The sequence below is a fragment of the Rhinopithecus roxellana genome, chromosome 8 (genome assembly GCF_007565055.1).
Source record: "Rhinopithecus roxellana isolate Shanxi Qingling chromosome 8, ASM756505v1, whole genome shotgun sequence".
NCBI classification, from domain to species: Eukaryota; Metazoa; Chordata; class Mammalia; order Primates; family Cercopithecidae; genus Rhinopithecus; species Rhinopithecus roxellana.
In genome coordinates, this window is record NC_044556.1 from 21776346 (window position 1) to 21803155 (window position 26810).

Here is a 26810-nt window from a genome sequence, read left to right on the forward strand (position 1 = left end):
TGTCCAGTCAAAAAGTTGAGAAGTGAGACCTGTTTTAGTCAGATCAAGGTAACTAGAAGAGCTTAGATATGGAAGGAATACTGGAATTAAAAAGGTGAAATAAGGATGAAATAGAAACAGCCTGAGAGGAAAGCCATTAATGTAATGAAAATTTTTTTGCCTATTTTTGATAATAATCAGTTATAGTTTTAATATTTTATGTGTGACATTACCTATTTAGATAACTTTAGGTGTAGCTGCCAGCTTTATTTCTTGACAAATACCATGGTAGTGCTAATATTCTAGAAATTAGAAGAGAATTTTAAAATCTAGGCCATATTCCTTTCTTTGACAATATAATGTGTGTACTCTGTATTTTTAATTTGTCCAATGTAAAAAGTAATCAAGTGAAATGGTACATTTTAAAAAGTAAAGTTGATTTTTTTAAATGATAGTTTTGGGCAAAACTATGTTTACTTTCTCATAATATTTTTACAGAAAACTTTATTTGAGATTTATTTTGTGAAAAGTATGTTGCCAAAAATAGAATTTTCATTTAGGAAAAAACTATGCACATTTGGCTTATTGATTCCTTTCTTTATTTCCATATTAGCCACAGTCCCCACCCTTAACCCCTACTAGTTTATTCACATCCAGTACTCCTAATGGGTCCCAGTTTCTCACATTCTCCATTGAGCCCGTGCATTATTGTATGAATGAAATAAAAACAGGGAAGCCCAGAATTCCTTCTTTCAGAAGCCTCAAAAGAGGGGTAAGTTTAATAATGGGTTAAAATGCATGATGGCCTATTGTGTGTGTAGTGTGGCTTTTAATACTCTCCACCCTCATTATAAGGCACTCTCCTATAAATACACAGTTTAAAAACACCACAGAATTAAGAATAGCTGCCCTCAAGTTAAAAACAACTCCTCTTTATAACATTTGAAATGCTCAACCATAAAAGAATGGTATTATAAAGAGGGTGCTGGGTACAATCATATTTTTAGCTATTTTTTTTGTTTATGTGAAATCATATGTTCACCATTGTCTTGTAATGTATTTACATTTTTAAGACTTTCAGTAATTTGTCACTGGAGTTACTCTGTAATAATTTGTCACCAATGCTGACTTCACCTGCCAATTTTATAAAGTATTATTTTGTCGACAATAAAATGTCAAGTTCAATTTTAATTGCCCTGCTTATTTTCAGATGTATAAACAGTTTCCAATAGTTAAAAAAATTAAAGATAGGCATTTTAAATATCAAGATTGTTGTAGATCAAATTGAGATAATAGAAGGTAGATTGTAAATTGTAAAGCCTATAAAAATACTAGATATCACTGAGTAATGTTTACTAAACTGTTGTTTAGCAACAGCTGTTATACTACTAATAAATACATTAGTGTTACTTTACTGTGTTAGTGAGGTAATTTTTCTTGTTTGTGTTTGATTTTAAGGGTGTGCTTTTAATACTAGTAGCCTGTAATTTAGACTCATTTATAAGATTTGTTTGAGCATTTGTTGAAAGATTTGAAAAACATAGGTTTGTTAACCCATAGATGAGAAATCAGTCTGTCAGTGCCCTAAGAAGCCTAACAACAATAATCTAAAGTTAGGTTGTTTCGTTCTTCCTTCTTAGACCCTTCCCTCCCTTCCTTTCTCCTCTCTTCTCTCTTCTTTCTCCTCCTTCCCTTCTATTTTTCTTTCTTTTTGTCTTCAAATTGCATTTTGGCCTCCTGTGGAACAAGACATATTAGTTTAGGGACAAGATTATATCTATGTTGCCTTAAAACATTATGGCAAACTTAACTAATGTAACTAATGCAGCAGAAATGTCCAGGTGTGTTATGTCTTTCTTTGGGATTCTTTTTTCCTTCAAGGACATGAACTTCTTTGCATCTATTTTACCTAATTCTATGTGTGGATGGTAGGTAATTGATGACATTTTGAAAAGTCCCCGTGGATGAGTCTGTATTATAACTACAGGCATGCCTATAATCACTTCCAAAAGCTCTGAAGACTTGTTTGAAAGACTTTGAGAAATCATATTTGGGATTTCTGTTGCCTCAGTTACGAGGCTAGAACTCATTTCCATGTTGCTTCCCTATGGCAGTTTATTTATTACTTATTTTTAATTTTAATTTTAATTTTTTTAATAGAGATGTGTTGTTGCCCAGGCTGATCTCAAACTCCTGGGCTCAAGCAGTCTTCCCACTACAGCCTCCCAAAGTTGTGGGATTCCAGGCATGAACCACCACTCTTCTGGCAATTTAGACTACACTAAATATTATGTTGTTACATAAATCATGAGAAATTACCATATAGTAGTCACATTTTTGTAATCATTTGTGTATCCTACATAATGAGTCTACCAGGCCCAGTTAAAATAGTCATATTTTTACACTATATAGTCATAGTCATATTTTTCACATATAGTCATAGAGATGCAAGGTAAGTGTAATTCTAAGAAGAAGAAGAAAAAAAAAAAAAACCTCAGGCAATTAGAGCTATGAGCCCTGGACAGAGAAGCTTAAATATGTGTCACCTTATTATTATTATTTTTAATAAGTTTGTAGGTAGAATTTTACAACTGTAAAACTTTAAAGTATTTGCTTATTATTTGTTTTTCACAGATTATAGATATTCATAAGTTATTTTTGTAGGGGCCTAGTTTTAGAAGTGTGAAATCCCCTCCCAGATTTATTATTGGCTACCATTCTGAAGAAGAAAGCAGCGTGCAAGATAGAAAATATGACAAACCAACTGGGGGTTTAGAGGACAGAGCAGGGAGGAAAGTGGATTACAACTTTGAGGTTGAGAATTTTTTTTCTTTTGATTACTGTTTGGTATTTACTAGATATGTATCTCAAAAATTAACCTATAGAGATTTTTTTCCCACTGAAGATTTTTTTTCAATATAGAAAAATTTAAAAAAAGGAGGTAAGCTTTAAGTAAGCCTGTTTCTATGTTTTTACATGGAGTTTTCAGTCTATTAAAGATTACAGAACAAGTCTAGAGGTTTCTTAAAACTGATGAGTTGTACCGTTCATTCAGTTCAGAAACTCTTGTTTTGTGCGATATTTGCTGCACATTGCTTTTCCTAAATAACTTTTTTAAAAAATTATGATTTTTTTTCTTTCTTTTTCTTTTCCTTTTTTAAAGAAAAACTGGTGTGTACAGAACCCAATATAAATTAAGGATATGAAAAATGTTATCTTACACCAGTGTTTTTGAGTTTGACAGTGGTATCAGCAGATCTTTTCTGAGGGAGGAAGGTCTATAATTTCATTCTGTGACGTTAAGTTCTAACTGTTAATGGATATTTGAGGATATACTCGAACTTAACTACTTAAAAACAAACTAATAATTTTTACTCTATTGCAACTTTGAGTTTTATTGGATACTATTTTTTAAGTTATTAGCAGTGAGTCCAGGTTTTCTCTCTGAATTATTTATGACTTTATAGACTTTCAGAGACTTTTTTCTAAGCTTTTATCTCTCCAGAGTAGTTCTCATGAAATTTTGTCCTATGTAAAATGAAATACACCTAATAATTTTAATTGCCTAAATGATTTCCTTTTTAGCTCTCTTGTGTTTATTAAATGTAGTTGAGTATATGAAATTTTCTAGTTTATGAGTATATAATTGTATATGAGTATAAGATATTTTTGTGTGGAACATGTATTAGTTTAAAACCTTACACAATATATGTCTACTATTTTTACAAAGAACTTGAGTTTTGTATATCCCCAAATCTAATTATGAGATTTCCAATTGATAGTAAGACTAGATTAACAAACAGCTAAAAAATTTGATATTTCAGCTGTAATTATCTTAATGCTTTCTCTAAAAGACTAATATAGAAATTGGAAAGATAATTTGCATCACTTAGAAATTTCGCTGGTGAAAATTATCAACAGATAAGTCAAATTCAAATACTTTAAATGTTTTGTTGCTTGTCCTGTATGGAATTTCATTTAATAACATTTTTGAAAGACCATGAATATCTTTCTTTAAACCTTTTTATTTCCTTACCAGGAGTTTTTTCATAGCAAAGTAAATTGTGGTTTTTGTTTCTCAAAAATACTGACAGTCTAAAGAATGTTAAACTTAATTTGGAAAGATAATGCATAGCAGTGACCAACTCATCAGAGATAAGGGGTAGATATTTTTGTCAGATTATTTATTAAAATTCATTCATATTTTTAATGTGAATTTTTTACCTGACATCTCCCCAACACCTTCTCTTAAAACATCATGATTTAGAAAACAGGGAAAAGTAAAAATTTTAGAGGCTGCTCACCAATTGAGATGAATGTGAAGATTAACTTTGCATATTCTGGGTCACTGTGTGTGTGTGTGTAGTTGGGATGCTAGATAGATGCTATGCCAGTTGGAGAATCCTACTGACCCACAGAATGTGGGAGATATATCCATATCCATATTCATATCTATATATACACACACATATATATACATATATAAAGTATTGTTATTGTATAAGAGCACTATGGTCTCTTCAGAATCTGTGTCATTTCATATTTTCAGAAAGAATACATTTTAATCAATTTTCTAAAAATTAAAGTTATGTTTTTAGTGTTGTTCAAGCATATGGATTTTAAAATAAAACCTGAAAAATAGAAGCTGTATTTTTAAAGCAAAATTCAACCTATATATTTGTATATATTAGGAAATGTGTATGGGAAACTTGAATCTGGATAACTCACTATTTTGAAAATAATGTGTTTTTAATGTATCTCTACATTTAAAAAGATCTTAAAATGAAAGTAAAAATGTTACCCTCACCTAACCATGGTATATTTAAATTCAAACAGTACTTTGAACTATAAAAATGTAGATAATAGTGTTTTCTTTAATGCACTGGAAAGAACATTCTATTTTTTTTTAATATTTCACGTAAGATTTCTTTTTAAATGTCTAATCTTAGAGCTCGTATTCAACCTTTCAAATGTTAGCAATTTGAGGATAAACTGCTATAGAAGTGAAATCCACTTACATAAAATTCACTTTAAAAGAAAATGCATGATTACAGATAGAATGTTTATTTTTAAGTTTTAGTTAAACATAGAAAATATCTGCCCATTATCAGTGTATGCTTTTTTTTTTTTTTTTTGCAAGTAATTTGCTTTTCCAAAATGTGCTTAAAATGGTTTTTCTGGCATAATTGTTTGGATTGTGAAATGTATGTGATCTATTTTAGTATTGTAAAAAAGAATAGGCTATTGCATCTTCTGTATTATGGTTTCCTGTGAATAATTTACCATTTCTTTCTGTTTTCCATTGAACTATTCAGTGGTCGGTGAAGATGGTAAGCCTTATGTGCTGATCTATATACTGTGCCAACATTAAGTAATCTCAAAACATTGTTTTGTTTAATTCAAAGCAAGTGGTAAATTACATCCCACGTTTTCACCTTGTGTGTTTTTTCTTTTTATAGTTTCATAGTCCAGCATATGCCAGTACTCTTGATGTCATAAGATTAGAAAATAATGTGGTTAATTGTCATCAACCCATTAAGTTCTTAAATGTCATTGAATGGAGTCCTTGTCATGTTACAGAAGAGGGTAAAATTGTGGTTAAACATTTTTTAAAGATTACGTGGTAGAGCCCACAGTTTGTTATGCAGAAGGAAAATTTAGCAAATATTATTTTACTTAATAGCCTTTAAAAAAAATATACATTTGATTTGTAGTTTTATCACCAGAATCATTAGATTTTTCCAGAAAGAAAGAAAAATTTCTTACTAGTATCATTATGGAGTTAGTCCTTGGTTCTTCTGTACTATTGAAGGAGAATAGAAGCACAAATGATCTAAATATCCTGTGTGTGTTTGGCAGGCAGCGGGGGCGGTGGCAGAGAAGGTGTATATGGGGGTTTGAGATGTTCCTTGGTATGTTTATTTCAAGCAAATTAATGGATCTACATTAGGAACTAACCCCAAAATTATTGTGTAGGAAGCTATTGAAAAATAGATTACTCTTTTTTTACACTGTTGGAATCAGCCTTTTATAAATTCGTTTGTAGTAAGAGAGGTTGTTAAATGCCTCAGAGGTCTTCTGAACATCCATAGGAAATAAAGTTAAGTTTAATTCTCATATTCTATGTAAGAATAGGGTTCTAATATCAAATGGGATATTCAAAATGTAAGTGCCTCAGTATTTACTGTTCATAAATTTGAGAACAGGGTTTGATAAGGGATACGTGGAATTCTGGCAGATTTACTTGTAGGTTATTGTGAGTTTATCATAATTTTAACAACAAAAAACCCACAGTATGTTGACATGCATTTCTTCATCTTATTCAATGATTTTTCAAGATTTTTAGAAATATTTTTAAAAATATAAATTAGGAAGTTTATTTTTGGCATATATATACTAGTTTTCAAAACTTGTACTCCTTGTCTGTAATCCCAGCTATTTGGGAGGCTAAGGCAGGAGGATTGATTGAGCCCAGGAGTTCGAGGCTATAGTGAGCCATGAGAGCTAAGATCACTCAACTGCATTCCATTGTGGGCAACAGAATGAGACCCTGTCTCTACAAAAAACCTTCAACTCCAAATTAGATAAAATACGACAAATTTATGTTACAAATTAACCAGTAAATCTAAAGGAAATCAGCAAAGGAAATTTCACTGTTGATTTATTTAGGTCAGATTGGGTTGATTGAGATCCTTGTTTCTAGTGATTGGTAAGTGAAAAAAAATAAAAAATACTTAGGATCCCCTGCGTTTTTCCAGCAAGCTTGTTGAATATCCATAATGTACATCCCACTGGGGAAAGAGACTAGGGATTCTGTTATTAATTAAATGTTATATTTAATTATAGCTCATCCTAGGAGTGAGTTTTCTCTTTTCTGAAAGTAAGTGACTCATTCTTACACGTGGTGATATAAAGCTATTTAGCATATGTTACAGGCATAAGAGGCCCAAAGAGCAAGAATGTACTTGTTTTGAGAGCTCCTTTTAGCATCACTTTAACAAATTGAATATTTATATGCTTTTTTCTTTCCTTTTTTTTTCTTTTTAAAGATGGAGTCTCGCTCTTGTCTCCCAGGTTGGAATGCAGTGGCGCGATTTTGGCTCACTGCAACCTCTGCCTCCCGGGTTCAAGTGATTCTCCTGCCTCGGCCTCCTGAGTAGCTGGGATTACAGGTGCCCACCACCACGCCTGGCTAATTTATTGTATTTTTAGTAGATACGGGGTTTCATCATGTTGGCCAGGCTCCAGGCTGGCCTCAAACTCCTGACCTCAGGTGATCCACCCGCCTCAGCCTCCTAAAGTGTTGGGATTATAGGCGTGAGCCACTGCGCCTGGCCTCATATTAATATTCTTAAAATAACCATTTTGAAAAGAAAATGAATAGTGACAGGCATCATCAATTTCTGGAGTATATATAAAGATTTAAGTAATATAGGTTTATATTAAATAGATTCAATAGTTGTTAATATTGGTTCTGTTGTAATCTGTAATAACATAAGTAACAGTGATTAAAATAACATTTAAGGGAAAAGATGTCATTTGGATCAGATGTTTACATTTAGATACTAGTACTTTTTCTTAAATTGCATAGTTTCTTGAATATCAAAATTTAAAAAATTTTTCAGACATCAAGGATCTTTCCTAAAGAAAGATTTTATCCTTCTTTCAGTAACAACTGAGGTGTGTTATTTGGTTTACAAAAGGTTCATTGAAAATACACTCCTTGTTGGAATATAGTTTCTGCTCAGTGGATAGTTCTGTCTTTGGTTTTTAATGACCAGGTATGTTTTGAATGGTTAATCGTTCAAAGACTGTATGTAGTATTAAAGTATATTTCATTAGATTGTCTTTGTGAGGTAAGTTTCTTAATTATATTCATATTTTCAGTTTGAACATTTGTAACATTTTGAATGTCATGGCAATGGGTTTTATTTGGAAATGTTGTGATATGTTATATATAAAACAATACCCTGTATAGACAAGAAATGTTATGTGTTTCCATTTTGTTGTTGTTGCTGTAAAAAGGTTTACATGTATTCATTATAATCTGCCAAGATTGGAAAGTAATGTGATACTACCTACCGGTTATCTGTATCTGGGTATGATTTTACCTATTCTGTTACATAGTTTTATAAAATGAATGAAATTTGAGCTCTTTCTTCAGTACATTGTTTCATTAACATATACGCATAAACACATCTGTGTAGATTTTTTTTAAGGGGTTGCTTGAGGCAAATTTGAAATTAAACTTAAGATTGGTATGTATTCCTATTTTATAGCAGGTGTATTTTTAAAATAACGTTTCCTGAAAATGTCTGTTATAATGATTTAGATTCTCTTTTCAGGGCCCAGCACTAGAAGATTTCAGTCATCTGCCACCAGAACAGAGACGTAAAAAACTACAGCAGCGCATTGATGAACTTAACAGAGAACTACAGAAAGAATCAGACCAAAAGTATTATTCCTTTAAGTTTTCTCTATCATTAGTACTTATTTTAGGATCTATTTTGAGTGACACCCTTGAGTATGATATACAAAAGGTTTAAAAATCATATATACCAATTGAAATATCTTTTGAGAGAAAATTATACTCTTACCCTGGAAATTTTTATGGTTACCCTGTCATAGGTTAGAGAATTTCCTTGGTTGCAGATTTTTTATTGGATGCTAATAGTGTATATTTATGCCTTCATTAATTTGCAAAAAATTTCTCAGTGTTTTATTATCAAGAGTAGTTTCAGCAACACTAACCACCTCTTATACTTTGATACATTTTCATTTTGCTTTTATATATGAATTGATTTCATTAGCAACCTGAGGCTGTTTTGTACGTAGCAAAACATTTGGCAGACAGTGCTTAATTACTAACAGCTTCATATTTGTTCTCACATAGACTTACTTTATTATTTCATTTTTACAAGAAGTGTCCTCTAGTTTAATTTTTTTAATGGATATAGAAGAATTATTTATGATAATTAAAGTGTTATTACAGTGAATTGGTGACTTGCTAGATCTTCACTGAGGATAAAATTGGAGCTTAAATTGTAGCATGAGAGATTGAAGTTTTGATGTTAAGAATTAGTATATCAGATGTGAAGTGGCGCTTAATCGTAATGAAATATTGCAATACTTTTGATTCTCATTCACAGTAGCTATGTTCTGTAAAGTCACTGTGAACCCTGAATTATGGAATATTGAAACATTGCTCTCCGATACAGGGTTAGGTTCTAGGTAGCCACTGATCACAATGTTTCCGTCAGCCGATTGACACACAACCCAAACACCTTATTTCGTATGTGATGATGATTTATTAACTTTGAATTTTTTCTGATAGCACTGTAACTCATGCTTGAACAAAGCTTATCTAAGACATGTATTTTCTCTGTAAGTAATAATATTACGTCCTTCTTTTGCTTAAGAACACTAGACAGCATTTCATTGCCATGCTTAGGGGCTATTTTAAACACCAAGATCAACAAAAAGCGCAAAAATGTGAGAAACATTGCACTAAATGAGTAGACTGCAAAAAGGATACATGTCCAGAATATGAGAATACAAGCAGAAAGGCCAGAGTATTACTGGTTTGACCTCAGCTTGGAACCTGAATGTTACCTCTGGTGACTCAAATTTTTCTCAGATATCTCCATGTCCAAAATAAGAATAAAGGCACAGAAATGTTAATGTTCTTGCCATGGCCTGGAATGAGTGCTAATCCGGAGAGACTTGGTTCAAAATTATGTGGAGCATAATAATAGAAGTTGAGGATGAAGAAGTATAGGACTTGTAAAAAATTCTGAATGCTTTTCTGAGGAGTTCTGTAGGTATTACAGTCCCCAGTTACTGAGAGAAGGGGTAACATTATTAGCTCTGTGTGCTAAAAGATAATTGAAAGCTGTATGAAGCGTAAATAGTATAGGAAAGAGATTGGAGGTAGATGACTTTAACAATCCACATGAGAGATGCTGAGGGCCTAAATTAAGCTATGGCCATGGGAATAGAAAGGAGGAATAGATAAAAGAATCATTTCAAAGCCAAAGTAGGTTGTATTTTTCTCCTGATTGGATGCTGGAGAAGAGAAAACATGGAGGAAGCTTAAAAAAAAAAAAAGGCGGCTTGCAACTATAGATTTAATTGCAACAATAAGAAAAAAGTTTAGGGCAAAGATAAATATTTTGTTTATGTTGATTTTTGAAATGTGAAAAGTCCGTATTGGAAGTGTCCAGTTGAGTTTAGAAATATGAATCTAGAATTCAGGAGAGAAAGAGGTCTGAAGATATGCATTTGAAAATCATCTGAACATAGATGATATTAAAACAATTAAGAGATCATCCTCAAACAAGACTGTAGGAAGAGACGAGAATTTTATGTAATACACATTTAAAGGTTGAACAAAGAAGGAGAAAGAAGCCAGTGAGGGAGATTGTGAGAAAGCAGAGGTGAGAAAGAGGAAAAAGAAAATGTACCCTCTAGGAAGTCATGAAGGAAAAAGAGTATTGAGGAGTGTTAGTCAATAGTGTCAGATGTTAGAGTCAAGGACAGCTAATTGAGGCATAACCGATTGTGATATGATTAGAGAATAGGAGGTAGGTTGAGAGGAGTTGGCAAATGACTGACTTTGGGTGGGGGCAAGTTAAAGCTGCCATTCCTATTTCTAGCAGAGGTGAGTGGGAGGACAATGATGATGTATGAGCTAAGGAACACTGTGGAATAGTGTGGCTGAGTTGGAATATAATGAATTTGATTTGGGACATGATGAGCTGAAGAATGTTATTCCAGCCCTTGATTTTGTGTGTGTGTGTGTGTGTGTGTGTGTGTTTGTACATATACATCTAAATAAAATTCCTTGTTTAGAAAGCAGGAAATAAGAAATGAACTCTGTTCTCTTTTGGTATTCCAATTGTCTTGATAAATTACTGACTCTATATATGTTATCACCTGACTCTATATATGTTATCACCTTTATGCAAATTGTCTTTAATCAGGTCGTGTTAGACAAACTTTAAAAGGTATGACTCTACTTAAGATTAAGCTGCGTACGAGTCCCCAGAGTCAAATAAAACTCTTTTATCTGGAAGCATATGAAGTTAATATTTAATTCTGTGGTTTCCTTCTCTTTTTTAGAGATGCACTCAACAAAATGAAAGATGTGTATGAGAAGAATCCACAAATGGGGGATCCAGGGAGTTTGCAGCCTAAATTAGCAGAGACCATGAATAACATTGACCGCCTACGAATGGAAATTCATAAGAATGAGGTAGAGTTGTTATTCAGCAGTTGTCAAGATAAATTATTTTTATAAACTTCGTTATGATAGATTTGTTTTTCTTAGAGTTATCTTCAAATGTTTATATTTAATATTAGGGTTTATTATCTAAAAGTGTTATTGTGATGTGTGTTATTTAATCTCCTTGAAGTTTTTTATTTAGACCTTTATATAAAATTAAATATACTGTTTTTTTGAATCAGCTATAAAGTTGATCATTTGACCAATTTGGAATAAAGGTTTCACATCTGTAAGAATTACATAATTACAAAAACTCAAACACATTTTAAATGTAGAAGTATAACTTATGAGCTTTTAAACGTATTTATTGAGCTCAGTTGTTTGCTTATTTTTTTCCTAAGGCGTGGCTCTCTGAAGTTGAAGGCAAAACAGGTGGGAGAGGAGACAGAAGACATAGCAGTGACATAAATCATCTTGTAACACAGGGACGAGAAAGGTCATTTTTTGTATTTTATTTGTATTTCTTCTCCCCAAAGTTTTCTCACCCTTTTGTCCTAAACTTTATACAATTCGTTTTTTTCTTCCAAATTTAACAAGTTCAGCTTTTAATAACCTCAGTCTTTTGAACCTAAGTAATTTTCTTTAGTGACAATTACAGATGAAGTAGGAAAGTTCATCTTGCTATTCAATCCTAGTTTGTCATGCATCTAAACACAGAGCTGGGAACATAGAAAATTCTTGGAGCTACAGTCTGAGGGCGTAGGCTCCTCAGGCATTGGAAGGTTTCCTAAGGTTCAAGTGGAGTTAGGGTCGCTTATGCCAAAGAAAAATTTTGCTATCAAATAGCTCAGAGTTTTGTGAAGAAAAAAATACATATTGTTAGTTTGGACCAGAGCTTCCAAAAGACACTTTGCTAAGTTTCTGTACCACTGTGACATTTCTTTCTTGATATATTATATCTTTTTTTCCAGAATAAAAGTCCACAAATTAGGATTCATCTTAGAGAAGAATGTGAGAGGCCTAGTAACAACTCTTAGTTTTCTACTTAATTATAGTGTAATCTGAGCAAGTTCATTTTTAATGGTCCCTGAATCTCAATTTCCTGAAGTATAAAATGGAGTTAAAATATCCACCCTTTAGGTTTGTTAGTATAAAAGTAAATAATGTACATAAAGCACCTAGTAGTAAATAGTGGTAATAATAGTATGACTTCTTGAAAGAGTACATATCTTTAATCTGTCAAGAGATACCCACAAATTACTGGTTTTTGTTATTAGGTAAAACTCAGATTAAAAGGATCTAATTTCTTTGGCATGTGTTATTTCTCTGGCTTCAGGCTTACTGAAAGTACTGTTAAAATCTAATTCTGTAAAATTTTCCATTATTAAATCTAATTCAATCATTTGATTCTTCAGCAAAATTATTAACATTTTTCTCTGATTTAAAAAATTTTAAGAGAAATAAATTATGTTTGTATTACCTGCTTTTTTGGATTTTTTGAGTTACCAACTTCCCTGTTACCATGATTAGTTGGAAATTTACTTTATGTTTTATTTTAGTTGAGAATCTTCTAATTTTCAGTGACAGAATGAATACTTTACGCCTTCTGGCTTAAACCAAAAATGGACTTCATTGGCTGACTTTAGGGAGAGCTTGATCTAGGAGCGCAGATGTTATCCCCAGGACTCGATTTCTGTCCACCTCACAGCTGTACTTTCTACTGTGTTGGCTTAATTTTAAGGCTCCAAAGCTCTAAGCGAGTATTCCTGCAGGTTCGAGTCCAGTAGAAAAGGGACAGAGTGAGTTCTCTTCCAAGAGTCCCAAGCAAAAGTCTCAGTGCATTTCTTACATCTGATTAGGTTACAGGACTTCTTGTGAACTGGTCATGCGGATGCTTGCTCTGATGGCCATTCCAGATCCAGAATAGAAACAATTCATCCTGAAGCGTGTGAACTAACCATGGGGTCTGCGTGGGTCCCCTAAGGAATTTTGGGATGATAAACTTGGGATGATGGAAGACAAGTGTCTAGAACATTTTTCTGTTTTATCTCTAGACCTGGTGATAGTGAGATGTATTTACTGAATAATACTTTGTGCCTAGAATATTGTAATCTTGTAATTTTTTTATTTCAGGAAATTCTGCAAAGCAGCATTTTGTATTAGAAGTAATTTGTATACTCGCCATTTGAAAAAAATAGGGCTTAAGTGGAAACCGTGTCATTGATATTTAATTTTTGGAATTGATCCTGAGGATATCAATTTATAAATAATCTATAGAATTCTCATGTTTATGATACTTGATCAGAGATAATTTTTGGTTTTACAGTCCTGAGGGAAGTTACACTGATGATGCAAACCAGGAAGTCCGTGGGCCACCCCAACAGCATGGTCACCACAGTGAGTTTGATGATGAATTTGAGGATGATGATCCCTTGCCTGCTATTGGACACTGCAAAGCTATCTACCCTTTTGATGGTATGATTTTCTTAATAATATTGTATTTGATAAAACTGGTTCTTTAAAAGTATTTACATCGAGTCACTCATTGTAGTGTCCTTATTTAAGTAATACACGTTGTCAGAAAATTATCCCATTTCTTTAGTATGCATACTTTTGTTTTAACTGTATTATAAATGTAGATATTCTTCTTCCATACATGGAATTAAAAGGAAATTACCCACGTTACTAGCATCCTAATACAGATTATTAATTAATTATCAATTTTGGTCAATGCAGAATTTTCATCAGAGTTATGTCCTAAACAAAGTTGAGACATCTTGAACATGTAGCCCAACCCGGGAAGCGGGATGCTGGTGGATGCCACTTCATGTTCTTCCTTGTAGCTTACTAACATTAAGAGACAGGTACGAGGCATAGTTAGCTGAATGCCATCATCATATACTGAGTCTGTAGGCCACCTGTTTAGATGAAAGTGGGAGAGAATGTAGTAGCTACTGACTGTGCTATCTCTTACCTCATGAAAGTTGAAGAACCAACTCTGGAAGGGAAGTAAGGCACTGAGGCCCTCTCCTGCAGATTTTTAATTCCTCTTTCTCCTGGACTCTGAAAAATACTCTCCCTCAACTAGCAGGAGAGCTGAGTAACACTTTCATAAAAAAACTGTTGTAAAATGGTGCTTGATTTAAGGTCTTTCTCCCCACTTCGTGTTGGTTTAAAATTGAGCAAAGTCTCTAGTAACTTCTTATTAGAAAATATATTAAATTTAAGACCTTGCAGCCAAGTGCAGTGAAGTGTGCCTATAGTCCCAGACACTTGGGAGGCTGTGGTGGGAGGATTGCTTGAGCCCAGGAGTTCGAATCCAGCCTGGGCAGTAAGACCCTATCTCTAAAACAAAACAAAACAAAATACTTGCTATAATGTAATCTAGAGAGTAGGGAAGTAATTTAGCACATGTTAAATGATGACTCACTTGTGAAAATTGTTACTGCTAAGCAGGTTGGGAGTGGTTGGGGATAGAGCGTAAAAGAGTTGTGTATGGCCATTCTGTTTCTACCACCTCTAGAGTCAAACCTGTATTTTTCTCTGCTCTCCCTTCAAACGGCATTTTTTCCTTCTTTCTTCCCACTCTTTTGCTCTCTAGTTACTATTTTCCTAGTCCATACCTAATGAATTGTTTTAGATAGTAAGACACTAACATTTGGGTAAAGAGTTGGAATAGTGACATAGGAATTAGAATACTCTGTCAACTCATGTAATGTCACTGTGGCTCCATTACCTTCATCTGTTACATGGGGGTGATGTTATCCAGCCCTGCAGGCTTATTATGCAGCTCAAATGGGAGAATGAATATGAAAGTGCTGGGTAAGCCACAAAGCACAACAGAGATGTTGCTAATGAGAGTCAGTAGTTCCAGATACATTGAAATCTAATAGGGTTTCATTGTATTTTGTGTGTTGTATTTGTAACTTAAAAAAAAATTATCACATTGCTTAAATTATGCTTGTGAAAACTCTCATCTAGGACATAATGAAGGTACTCTAGCAATGAAAGAAGGTGAAGTTCTCTACATTATAGAGGAGGACAAAGGTGACGGATGGACAAGAGCTCGGAGACAGAACGGTGAAGAAGGCTACGTTCCCACGTCATACATAGATGTAACTCTAGAGAAAAACAGTAAAGGTGCAGTAACTTATATCTAAACTAACCAGGCACCTTTGTGCCGTGTGTGACATAGGAGTAACATAAAATGAAAACACATTCAACAGGTTGAAAAAAATAAGAAAACTTAAAGGGCATCCAAGATTAATTGTTCACTATGTGAGCTGAGTGTAGGCTTGATCTTGTGAATATTACCACAAGAAACATTTTGTGGCACTTTACTGTTTGAGTAATGTTGGTGTGAAGCTTAATTGATGCCTTTTGCTTTATGTCCTGCTTAAGTCTGTGTGAAGGATTTGTGTTTTTCTGCCTTACAAATAGAATTTGACTTATTGGGCAGGAATTCATGGATAGTAATGCTCTCTGCCCCCTTTACTTCAGAAAACACAGTGACTCTAGTGAATTTGAATAAGTGAAACTGCTCTGAAATGCCATGGAAAGCCGACTCCCCAAAGAGTGGTTTCTTCTAGGAGTTTGAGTTTGTAGCTACAGTTTTCAAGAAGAAAAATAGTAGTTGGAAATTTGGTAAAATAAAATCATTTTCATTTTCTTCCCTTTTCTTAACTTTGGTTTCCTAAAGGAAGAAAATAAACACGTAGCACATAATCTATTTAAATAGATTTAAAGAGAGTTGCAAAATAAATCTCCTGGTCTAGCTCTTAGGTGAATAAAAGAGATTTTGTTTGAGACCTCAAAATATTTTGAGGTTAACTGGTAATTTTCAGTAATTTACAGGCTTTCTTCCAAACTAATCTTATACTTTGTATGTTTCATCTTGAAAATATCTTTTGGGAAATACCACTTTAGTGATTATTTAGCATTTAGCAGTTACACAGGAAAATACATAGTTATATAGAAAAATACACATTTGAAGATAGAGGAAATGTTGAATGGAGGGAAAGTTTTGACAGATTTTAATTTTAAAGGAGAAACTTTTTGACTATCTGGGTTAAAGGAAAATATGTGTACCACCCTTTAGGGTATTTTGTTATTTCAGCTGAATCATTCGTTATTAGGATAGATAAATTTTTCCAGTTAATTTCAGCAAGCATTGTTGGAAACACTGTGCAGTCAAGGGTTGTGCAGTGCTGGTTATGTGATCACACCCTGAGTCAGTGGTGTGGGGAAGTAAAGTGAAGAAGCAGTAAGATTGGTTTTTAATTTTGCCTATGTTTTAAATTCTCCTGGTGTTTTCAGTAGCTGACTGTAAAATGATTAGAGACATTTGGGACAGGCACTTTAAACTGAACACCCCTTTTGGTTTTACCAAAGGTCTTCAGTAATTGTTCTTTTCTTTTTCCTCCTGGACTGCAGGTTCCTGAAGAGGGTTTCTGAGGAAATGGGCAAGATGTTGAAGGAGGTTACATGCAGCTGCTTTTGGGGGGAGGGTATTAGAGTTGTCAGGCTCAAAGAGAGTGAGAGAAGCAAGTTGCATGAGTGCATGTAGACATGATTATTTTTTACTAACTTCATTAGCATTTCCATACATTGTTTTTAAAAATCATACCAACCCTTAAGTTCCTAGTTCACAGTTATTCCTACAAAAGAAAAAGCCAACAATAGTGTACCATTTTTCTATTTATTTTATTGCTGTCTAATCAATAAAGATTGCAGAGCTGTCAAAAAATGTGTCTTACATTAGCATCCCAACAGGATTGTCTCCCTCCCAGCTCTGTTTTAATTGGCTTTTAGACCCACTATCTGTCAGATCCTTGCCATCTGTCAGTGTCTGCCTGTGCCACCTCCGTGCTTGCTTAACATCCTGTTGCATGTCTAGAGTGACTGAGCTAGATTTTTCAGGCATGTCTTTAGATTCCCTTGTTCTTGTCAAAGCCTTTGTTTTGTTTTACATTTGTAGTGCGAATCACTTTGTCAAACATCTCCAGCACTAATGTTTCCATCCTAGTATTTGTGCACACTGCTATAACTTCCCCACTGCAAACATTCCAGTTTTGGCATTACGAAGAAGTAGCCTGTGAACCTGAAGTATTTATGATAAGAAAAAGAAAACATCTCTGCTGTAGCCTACAGCCCAGTTGAAAGAACTCTTTGAAACGTGATACATCTTCAGCACCTCAGTCTGGGAAGAATCTATAGTCAGCACTGAAATCCTGGCATAATAAACACAGAAGATACTCACCACCTCAAGACAAAGGACTGTTGTCAAAAGTCAGCTGCTTCCATTCAAATGCTGCCTTAAACTAGAGTGCCTAAATCTGTTGATTGCCAACACTACCACTACAGTATCCCACAAAGGGCTTTATGTGTCAGCTCAGTGCGACCTCCTTTAACTCTGCAGCAGTGCTGCAGCTACCGATGTAGCCTCGGTAGGTGGCTGTTAGAGCTCTACCATATACAGTGGTGCATCTTCAAATTTATGCATCAAACTAAAGACATGTCCAAGTCCATTTTACTTTCCTCAGTGTTTTTATGAGAAGTTTTATGGACCTCCCCCAATTGTCTTTTTATTTGGGGTTATGACGATCATGTTTGATAATTACAATGATAGTCTGTTTCCACGTGATGCTTTTGTTTGAACCTGATAAAATTTAGTGAAACTTTGTAATGATCTATGTGCACTTTTACTTGTAAAATGGAATTTCTGTATGTTTATACTTGTAAATAGGATTGTTGTTAGTGCTCCTGTTGCTCATGGTGTCCTGCCTCGCATTTGTGATTCTGTTAATGACTTGTATCTTAACTAATTTCTTAGTGGTGTTGTAATAGGGAGATGGGGCAGGTGGGGGGTTATTTGTACCACTGAATCTTCATTAATTTGGTTCTTTACTGTTTTGAGGGGAGAAAGAACGTGAAATGGTTTGTGTATTATTGAATTTTAAGCAATATTTTAGAAGCTGTGTGACTGCTTTAATAACTTTTTCCCAGTGTTATTTGAATCATACTACCAGTTATACTAAAGCTGAATGACAATTGTGTGAAAGTTACTGCCTTCATAATATCAAGTCACCACTGTTACACAGCTGACATATGGTGTATTACCTTTGCAGCTAGTAAACTATAAAGTTTAGATATTGAATCTCGTTACAGGGTTATTTATATAATGTGACATTATTCAGTACTGACAGACTACGTGAAGTAGTTTTAAAATCTAGCGCTATTTTTATTTTGAAGGTTAGCAATGAGGAGGAAATGTGATCTGGCTGTGTTTCTCTTCTGTACAAAGCCTGAAGTGCTTATGGTTTTTTGGCTAACAGCCACAGAGGGCAAAGTTTAAGACTATCTTGTAAGGACTAACTGTTCTTTTCAAGCTACTGTTTGTTTTTCTAAAAGCAGGATTTGCTTCCGTAGGAGGCAAGTTCCTTGACGTGGAATAGTGCAACCTGTATATGGGTTATTATAATAGGAAAGACATTTGTACTTGCACAGTTTAAATCATTCTTAAATTTTGAACATGTGAATTGTCCCAAAAAATCTTTAATTTTTTGGTAATTTTTACTCTTTTTGTGCACATGTTGATTTCTTAATGGTAAATCCTTCATTTAAAGATAGTGTTCTCTGTTGAGAATATTTTCATGGAATAAAACAATCTTTTCATGGCCTGTTAAGGTGTTTAGTGTGTGATCTTTCATTGCTCTGGGAACCAGAGATGTGATGATTTTGTCCTTGAATGTGCCAAGTCTCAGGTAATACAGAGTAGATGACAAATTCCATAAGTGGGACAACTGTTTTTTTTTTTTTGCAAAGCAGTTTTGGAAATTTTATTCTAATTTTGGTTTCTCTAAGCTTTCCTAAAGGGGAAAAAAAAGTTCACTGTCTCTTTAGAGTGAATTTAAATTGCTTGCAATAATTTGGATTTATCTTTCTTCTCCAGTAGCTGTGTTGCATAGACTTTCCTTTTACACCATCTATCCACTGCATCCATAAGAACTTTCCCTGTACCTCATAGCCCAGTCTAGCCACTACACGCTGGACAGCATTTCCTGTGCTCTGGCTTGATTCCTGATCAGTTAGAACACCCAAGTCTTCCTGGCATTTCAAAGCATGGGAAGAACGTTTGCCATAATTAGTGACACATTATCTGTAACTTCAGAAAGTCTAATTTCAGAAGATTCCCCTTTTAAAAAATGGAAATGTGAAACTATGACTGCAAACTTTTAGAAACTCAGAAAAGGGAATAAAATTCAGGGTAGATGCTGAACAATGAGAGGCTGTGATTGTTGAGATGAAAATTCAGAGATCAGTCCCAAGTTTGGAAGTAGGAACGCACAAAACAAAATAGTAGGAAAATAGTGGCAATTGTTAAAGCTTCAGATGGACAGACGTTTGGGGTGGGGAGCTTAAAACAATGAAAAAGGCTTTTATTATCGAAACTAAGATCAGGGAAATCACATCCTATTTGTGAGGAGAAGATAACGTCCTTATAACAATAACAACAAATGAAAAGGTTCTCCAGGCTCATTGAAAAGGATTTTATTTTGAAGAACGAACAGATTGTATTATCTGAAATGCTTGGGACCAGAAGTGTTGCTGTTTTTTTTTTTTTTTTTTTTTTTCTTTTTTAAATATTTGCATTAAATACTTACCAGTTGAGCATCCTTAATCCCCAAATCCAGAATTTTCCAGTCAGCATTTCCTTTGAGCATCATGTCAGTGCTCAAAAAGTTTCAGATTTTGGAGTTTTGAATTTGGGATACTCAACTTGTAATAGCTTAGGTTTAAAAAAATGCTTCAGAAACAATGAACTTATTTCTATGAGTTCCTATACCTAGGATCAATGTATTCCTGAAGATAGTCACTGTCAGGAATTAGGGAAACTACAGAAAACATAAGAGGCACCAAAAGATTGGGGAATTGGCAAACATACATTTTGAAGAGTAAATTCTGAGAAGTTGGACAACCACCCTTGAAAGTATTAAATAATGTTAGCTTTTAGGGGACAGTGTATTGGGTAACTGACAGGTTCCTAAGAATGAGCCATTTCAAAATAGCCTCATTTCTTTCTTTTGATACAAATGGGGGAATTCTAAGACACAATTTGTGTCTTGCTTTCAACACAATTTCAGTTTGACAAGATTTCTCACTTGTTTTCTGTGAGTTGTAACAGCACCGTTAGGGAGAATGGGAGCATTTGACGACCTGATTTGGTAAACCCAGAATCTCCACCCTGAGGAGTTTATATGTATATGTATGTTATGAACCATTATAAGATAAATGTATCACCCAGTTTAACAAATAGAATATTACCAGGTGGGTGCAGTGGAAGCACTGTCTGAGTGTGGAGTGAGACAGATAAAAACTACAAGCTTCCAATTCTGGCAAACCAAGATCAGCAATCCCCAACCATCTTACTCCCTCTCACCCTTTTCTCCATTCTCTTCTATGGCTGAGAGCTCCTGCCACTGGCTCTTGGCATATAGCCAGCACCCAGATGGTGCTGTGCTGATGTAGGAGGTGAGATGAGGGTAGGAGGTGAGATGGCGATCTATTGCCTGTCCCCTCTCTTCAGGTGCCAGAAAGTGGTTAGCAAACTAATGACAGCGATCAGTTGAATGGGGGAAGTCACTGGAAGAGTTTGCAGTTCCATGTGTCAAATCACAGGGGCATCATTTATCTGGTGACAGCCATATCAAACAGATTATACCAACCCATTTGTTTAAACAACTTGAAAATTATTAGTGATTGATAAATGGTTTGTGCTATTTCTATCACTTGATAAAGTTTTATGTAGTTTAAAGAATAAAATGATTTGTACACTGATTTATATATTTATGAATTTAGTAATATCCCATTTATCAAATATTTTAAATATTCCATTGTATCTTGAGACTTGTCTTTTTCACTCAACATCATTTCTAAGATTTATCCTTGTTTATGCATAATTTTATTGTGTATAGTATTTCATTATAAAAGTATACACAATTTATCCATCCTCTTGTTGATGGACATTTGGGCTATTAGTTTTGCTAGTAAAAATATACTGCTTATGTGTATCTATGTATATGTTTACTGATTTAAGAGTTTCTCTAAAATCTGCACCGAGGAGTAGAATTGCTAGGTCATCGTTATAGTTTTCATTAAAATTTTAGATTCAAGGGGCACATGTTCAGGCTTATTATGTGGATTTATTGTGTGCTGCTCAGCTTTGGACTTCTAATGATCCTTTTGCTCAAATAGTGAACATAGTAACCAATAGGTATTTTTTCAAGCCTTTCTCCCCTCTCTCGCTCCCCGCTTTTTGGATCCCCAGTGTCTATTGCTTCCATCTTTATGTACATGTTTACCTAATGTTTTGCTCCCACTTAAAAGTGAGGACATGCAGTAGTATTTGGTTTTCTGTTTCTGCATTAATTCGCTTAGGATAATGGGCTCCAGCTGCATCCATGTTATTGCAAAGAATATTTCATTCTTTTCCATGGTTGTGTAGTAGTCCATGGTGTGTATGTACCACATTTTTTTTCTTTTTTCTCTCTCCTTTTTTTTTTTTTTTTTTTTTTTTTTGAGATGGAGTTTTGCTCTTGTCACCCAGCTGGAGTGCAATGGCATAATCTCGGCTCACTGCAACCTCTGCCTCCCGGGTTCAAGTCATTCTCCTGCCTCTGCCTCCTGAGTAGCTAGGATTACAGGTGCCCGCCATCACACCCAGCTGATTTTTGTATTTTTAGTAGAGACGGGGTTTCACCATGTTGGCCAGGCTGGTTTCAAACTCCTGACCTCAGGCCACTCGCCTCAGCCTCCCAAAGTACTGGGATTACAGGCATGAGCCACTGTGCCTGCCCACCACATTTTCCTTATCCAGTCAACCACTAATGGGCACCTGGGTTGATTGTATGTCTTTGCTGTTGTGAATAGTGCTGTGATAAATACACGAGTGCAGATGTCTTTTTGGTAGAATGATTTCTTTTCCTTTGGGTATATACCCAGTAATGCAATTGCTGGGTCAAATGGTATAATTCTAGTTTCAGTTCTTGGAGAAATCTCCAAACTGCTTTCCACAGGGGCTGAACTAATTTGCATTTCCACCAATAGTGTATAAGCATTCCCTTTTTTTCACAAACTTGCCAACATCTTTTTTTTTTTTTTTTTTTTTTCACTTTTCAGTAGCCATTCTGACTGGTGTGAGCTGATATTGTGGTTTTCATTTGCATCTCTCTGCTGACTAATGATAGAAGTTTTTCATGTTTGTTGGCTGCTTGTGTGTCTTCTGAGAAGTGTCTGTTCATGTCCGTTGCCCACTTTTTAATGTAGTTATTTTCTTGCTGATTTAAGTTCCTTACAGATTCTGGATATTAGTCCTTGGTCAGATGTGTAGTGTGCAAATATTTGCTCCTATTCTGTAGGTTGTCTGTTTAATCTGTTGATAGTTTCTTTTGCTATGCAGAAGCTCTTTGGTTTAGTTGGGTCTCAGTTGTCAACTTTTGTTCTTGTTGCATTTGCTTTAGAGGATGTAGTCATAAATTCTTTGCCTCGGCCAATATTTAGAAGAGTATTTTCTAGGTTTTCTTCTAGGCTTTTTATAGCTTGAGGTCTTTCAGTTAAGTCTTTAATTCATCTTAATTTTTGTGTATTGTGAGAAGTAGGTGTCCAGCTTCATTCTTCTGCATATGGTTAGTCTTCCCAACACCATTTATTGAATAGGGTATACTTTCCCTATTATTTATTTTGTCAACTTTGTTGAAGATCAATTGGTTGTAGGTGTGCAGCAGCTTTATTTCAGGGGTCCTTACTCTGTTCCATTGGTCTATTGTGTCTATTTTTGTACCAGTACCATGCTGGTTTGGTTACTGTAGCCTTGTGGTATAGTTTGAAGTCAGGTAATGTGATACTTTCCACTTTATTCTTTTTGCTTCGTTCCGTATGAATTTTAGAATAATTTTTTCTAATTTTGTCAAAAGTGACATTTGTAATTTGATAGGAATAGTGTTGAATCTATATATTGCTTTGGGCAATATTGACATTTGAATGATATTGATTCTTCCAATGCATGAACGCTGATTGATTTTCCATTTGTTTGTGTCACCTATGATTTCTTTCAGCAGTATTTCAGCAGTCCTAGTTTTGTTTTGTTTTGTTTTGTTTTTTGGTGACTATTGTAAATGAGATTATATTCTTGATTTGGTTCTCAGCTTGAATGTTACTAGTATATAGAAATGCTTCTGATTGTTGTACATTGATTTTGCATCTTGAGACTTTGCTTAAGTCATTTATGAGGTCTAGGAGTCTTTTGGTGGAATCTTTAGGGTTTTCTAGGTACAGAATCGTATCATCAACACAGAGAAAATATGACTTCCCTTTTTCGTACTTGGGTGCCTTTTATTTCTTTCTCTTGCCTGACTGCTCTGGCTAGGACTTCCTTAATTTTCAGCTTTAAAATATAATGCCACATTTTCCTCCCAAAGTTATTGTAATATTTTTACACTCCTACAGGCATTGTATAAGGGTTATTCATGTTCCATATCCTGGCCAGCACTTAGGAGTCAGACTTCAATTTTTGTCAGTTAAAGGATATAAAAGAGCATTTCATTATAGGCTTCAATTGTTGCCCTGATTATTGATGTTGTGCATCTTCGTGTTTACTGTGTTTCCCCTTCTTGTAAAAACCCTGTTTTCATCCTTTTTTCGGGGGGGGGGGGGGTCAATTGTCTTTTTATATTTATTCATGGAAGCTCTTTACATATTAAGGATGCTAATTGTGTTATCTCTTACTGTGTAACATAGCTGGCTGATTTTGGCTCAGGGTTTCTCATGAGGTCACAGTCCAACTGCTGGCTGAGGTTGTAGTCGCCTCAAGGCTTTGACTGGGGCTGGAGAGTCCACTTCCAAGATTATCCTTGCTGGCTGTTGGCCAGAGGCTACAGTTCCTTGCCATGAGGACCTCTCCATAGGGATACTCACAAGGTGGCATCTTGCTTTCCCCAGAGTGAGTGATCCAAGACTCAAGACAGAAGCTACAGTCTTCTCATAACCTATCTCAGATGCAACATACCATTACTTCTGCCCTGTGTGCTTGGTTGCACAAAGCCTGGTATAATGTGGGAAGGGACAACACAGAGTGTGAGCACCAGAAGGCAGAGAACATTGGGGGCCATCTTGGAGGCTGCCTACTATACTAATCTGTTGTCCATTTTATGCGTTGCCAATATTTCTGATTTTTCAGGTTCTCTATGTTGTCTTTTGAATGGAAGTTCTTTTTAATGCAGATTAGTTGTTACTTTATAATTAATGCTTTTTCTAACTTAAGAAATACTTGATTCAAAGTAAAATATATTTTATTCTAAAAGTATTATGATTTTGCCTTTCCCATGTAGGTTCTTAACTCATCCAAATTTTATTTTTGTGTATGATAAGAGGTAAGAGACCATTTTCCCCCTTTCATTTGCTTAACCAATTGTTCAAGAATTAAAGTCATCCTTTCCCTTGCTGATCAACAGTATCACTCTGTCATGTTAAATTTCTGATGATACCTTAATTACTGTAGCTTAATTATGAGCTTTCATATCTGGTAGGCACCACCAACCTGTGACCACTGTAAATCAATTTCTTGGTTTTGGATTTTGTAATTTTTACTCCAGACCTGTATGAGGACAGGCGTGTGGTTGCAGATCCTCATTGAAGATTATAGTCATTATAATTATTTTCTTCCTGGAGCTATATGTGAACACAGTCATGTTTCCTGGCAGCCTCCCTTTGCTGGCAGATGAATGTTTTCTACTCCATTAACAGGGACCCTTTAAGGAGTCCTGCTTAATGGAGGCATTTTAAGTTCCCCCAAGACAGACACTCTCATTCATTGAGCTGACGTTACTCTTTGCCTCTAGGTCTGTCCCAGCTCCTAAGTTCTCATAAGGAATTGATTCAAATTTGCTGTACCTTTTTCAGGTGCGGCAGGGGGAGAAGTTTGTTCCTTGGGGATTTCTATCAAGGTTGATCATACACTAAAAGGTATGTTTATTAAAATGTATTCAGGATTTAGTTATGGTGAGAGGGCTAAGAGCAGCTGAACCACCATATTGCCAGAAGGAGAAATGTGCTTTGGTTTGTTTCAACAAAAAATAACATATTATGGCACCTTTTAAAAAAATGTGGCACGTTTTTAAAAACCATCACAGGGCGATAGTTAAGTTACAGTGTAACTTCTGTCACCAATAAATCATAGTTTTTAAAGGCTATTTAACATTGTGGAGAAATTTTCACAGCCAGTTTAAGACGAATATAAAAGTTGGTATGGTCCTAATACTATTTAAAAGAGAAGGAAAAACAGATTATTAAATGTTTGACAGTTGGTGGCAGAGTGACAGGATATGTTAAAGTCTTACATTCCAAATTCTGTGCAATAGGGAAAGTTGAGAGGGATATTGATAAACTAGAAAGAAAGTAGAAAGTATCCCCTTTGCAAAATGAGAAACCTAGAAAGCCAACCTAGGAAACGCATTGTTGTACTTATCAGCTAGAGGAAAAGGTAACAGTTGATTACTCTGAAATATGTGAAGAGATGTTCTGTTCATAACATCTGGGTGCCCAGTTTGTACAGGCTGCTATGCTGCACATGGATTTCAATGAGGTAAACTTGGCCTAACTACACCTGCTAGCAAGTACCACAGCTTGAGTTTGAACCTAGGTCCTGTGCAGCTGTTTCTACCTTGTGTCACTATCACTCTGTCTCCTAATCCAGGAATATTAAATTTTTCATACCACTTTCATTCATTGTGGTTTACCATCAGGATATGGTGCCTAGGGGAGAGCATGCCTGAGGTGGCTAAGAGGTAGAATTATTGTACCAAGATGAATTGTTTAATATGAAAGAGACTGGATACAACTGTTTCACAAAAAGATATATTTTCATTCATGAGTATTTACATTTTTCATATTTGTTTAAAGAATATCATATAACTGATACCTTCTGAAATGGTTCATGCTTTTAAACTCTTCTATTTACACTTATCTGACATGGAATTAAAACTAAAATGGTCAAATACCATGATAATAGAAAGCAACCAGCCAACATAGCTAGGTCTTCTCTTAAATTTGCTGATCAACATTAGCAGTAGTTACCTTAATAATAAATTATTCATTTAAAAATCAGTAGTAATTTTAGACAATTCATAAATAAGTGTGCTCTGTGCAATTTACACATTTAATATCCTGTGGATACTAAAAGCTTGTATATTGTCAGATTTGCACATTATTACTTTATCAAATAGTAAGCTTTCCCAAAGATGAAGCTGAGGAAACTTGAAAAGATATTCTAAAGGTTCTCTGGAGAGTTATCAAAGCTCTGCCTGCTTTACAGGAGGAGGTTCCAATTTGCGTGAGAGGGCAGTTAAAATCTGGTTGAATTTCTCGTATCTCTCTGTCTGATTGACTTGTGCGCCTTTGCTGCCCCATAGCAATCGCATTTGAAATTCAGTCTTGCAGATTTCATTCATTTCTTCATCTGGTTGAAAACCTAATCAAAACAAAACAAACAGAAAGTTACTTCAGTTCTGTCTAAGTAGACTGAAAGCTTGCTTAAAGTAGAATCAAAATGAAC

At 34.8% G+C, this 26810-nt stretch overlaps 2 protein-coding genes across 7 annotated transcripts in view; one reads left to right on the forward strand and one right to left on the reverse strand.

Annotated features, from left to right (window-relative positions):
- Positions 1-18888, forward strand: part of FNBP1L (formin binding protein 1 like) — a 99464-nt gene extending 80576 nt beyond the window's left edge. For 2 of the 4 annotated variants that reach the window (XM_010385117.2, XM_030936761.1), the window contains 5 exons: positions 8325-8434; positions 11101-11233; positions 11605-11699; positions 13530-13678; positions 15185-18888. In XM_010385117.2, the coding sequence (XP_010383419.1) occupies positions 8325-8434; positions 11101-11233; positions 11605-11699; positions 13530-13678; positions 15185-15363 (666 nt within the window). In that variant the 3' untranslated portion in view covers positions 15364-18888. Of the gene's footprint in view, positions 1-592; positions 752-5294; positions 5310-8324; positions 8435-11100; positions 11234-11604; positions 11700-13529; positions 13679-15184 lie in introns of all 4 variants that reach the window. The other 2 variants (XM_010385119.2, XM_010385118.2) reach the window with 2 other exon arrangements.
- A 7209-nt stretch (positions 18889-26097) lies between these two features.
- Positions 26098-26810, reverse strand: part of BCAR3 (BCAR3 adaptor protein, NSP family member) — a 117255-nt gene continuing 116542 nt past the window's right edge. For 2 of the 3 annotated variants that reach the window (XM_030936762.1, XM_030936764.1), the window contains one exon: positions 26098-26726. In XM_030936762.1, coding sequence (XP_030792622.1) covers positions 26548-26726 — 179 coding nt within the window. In that variant the 3' untranslated portion in view covers positions 26098-26547. The remainder of the gene's footprint in view (positions 26727-26810) is intronic. The other variant, XM_030936763.1, reaches the window with a different exon arrangement.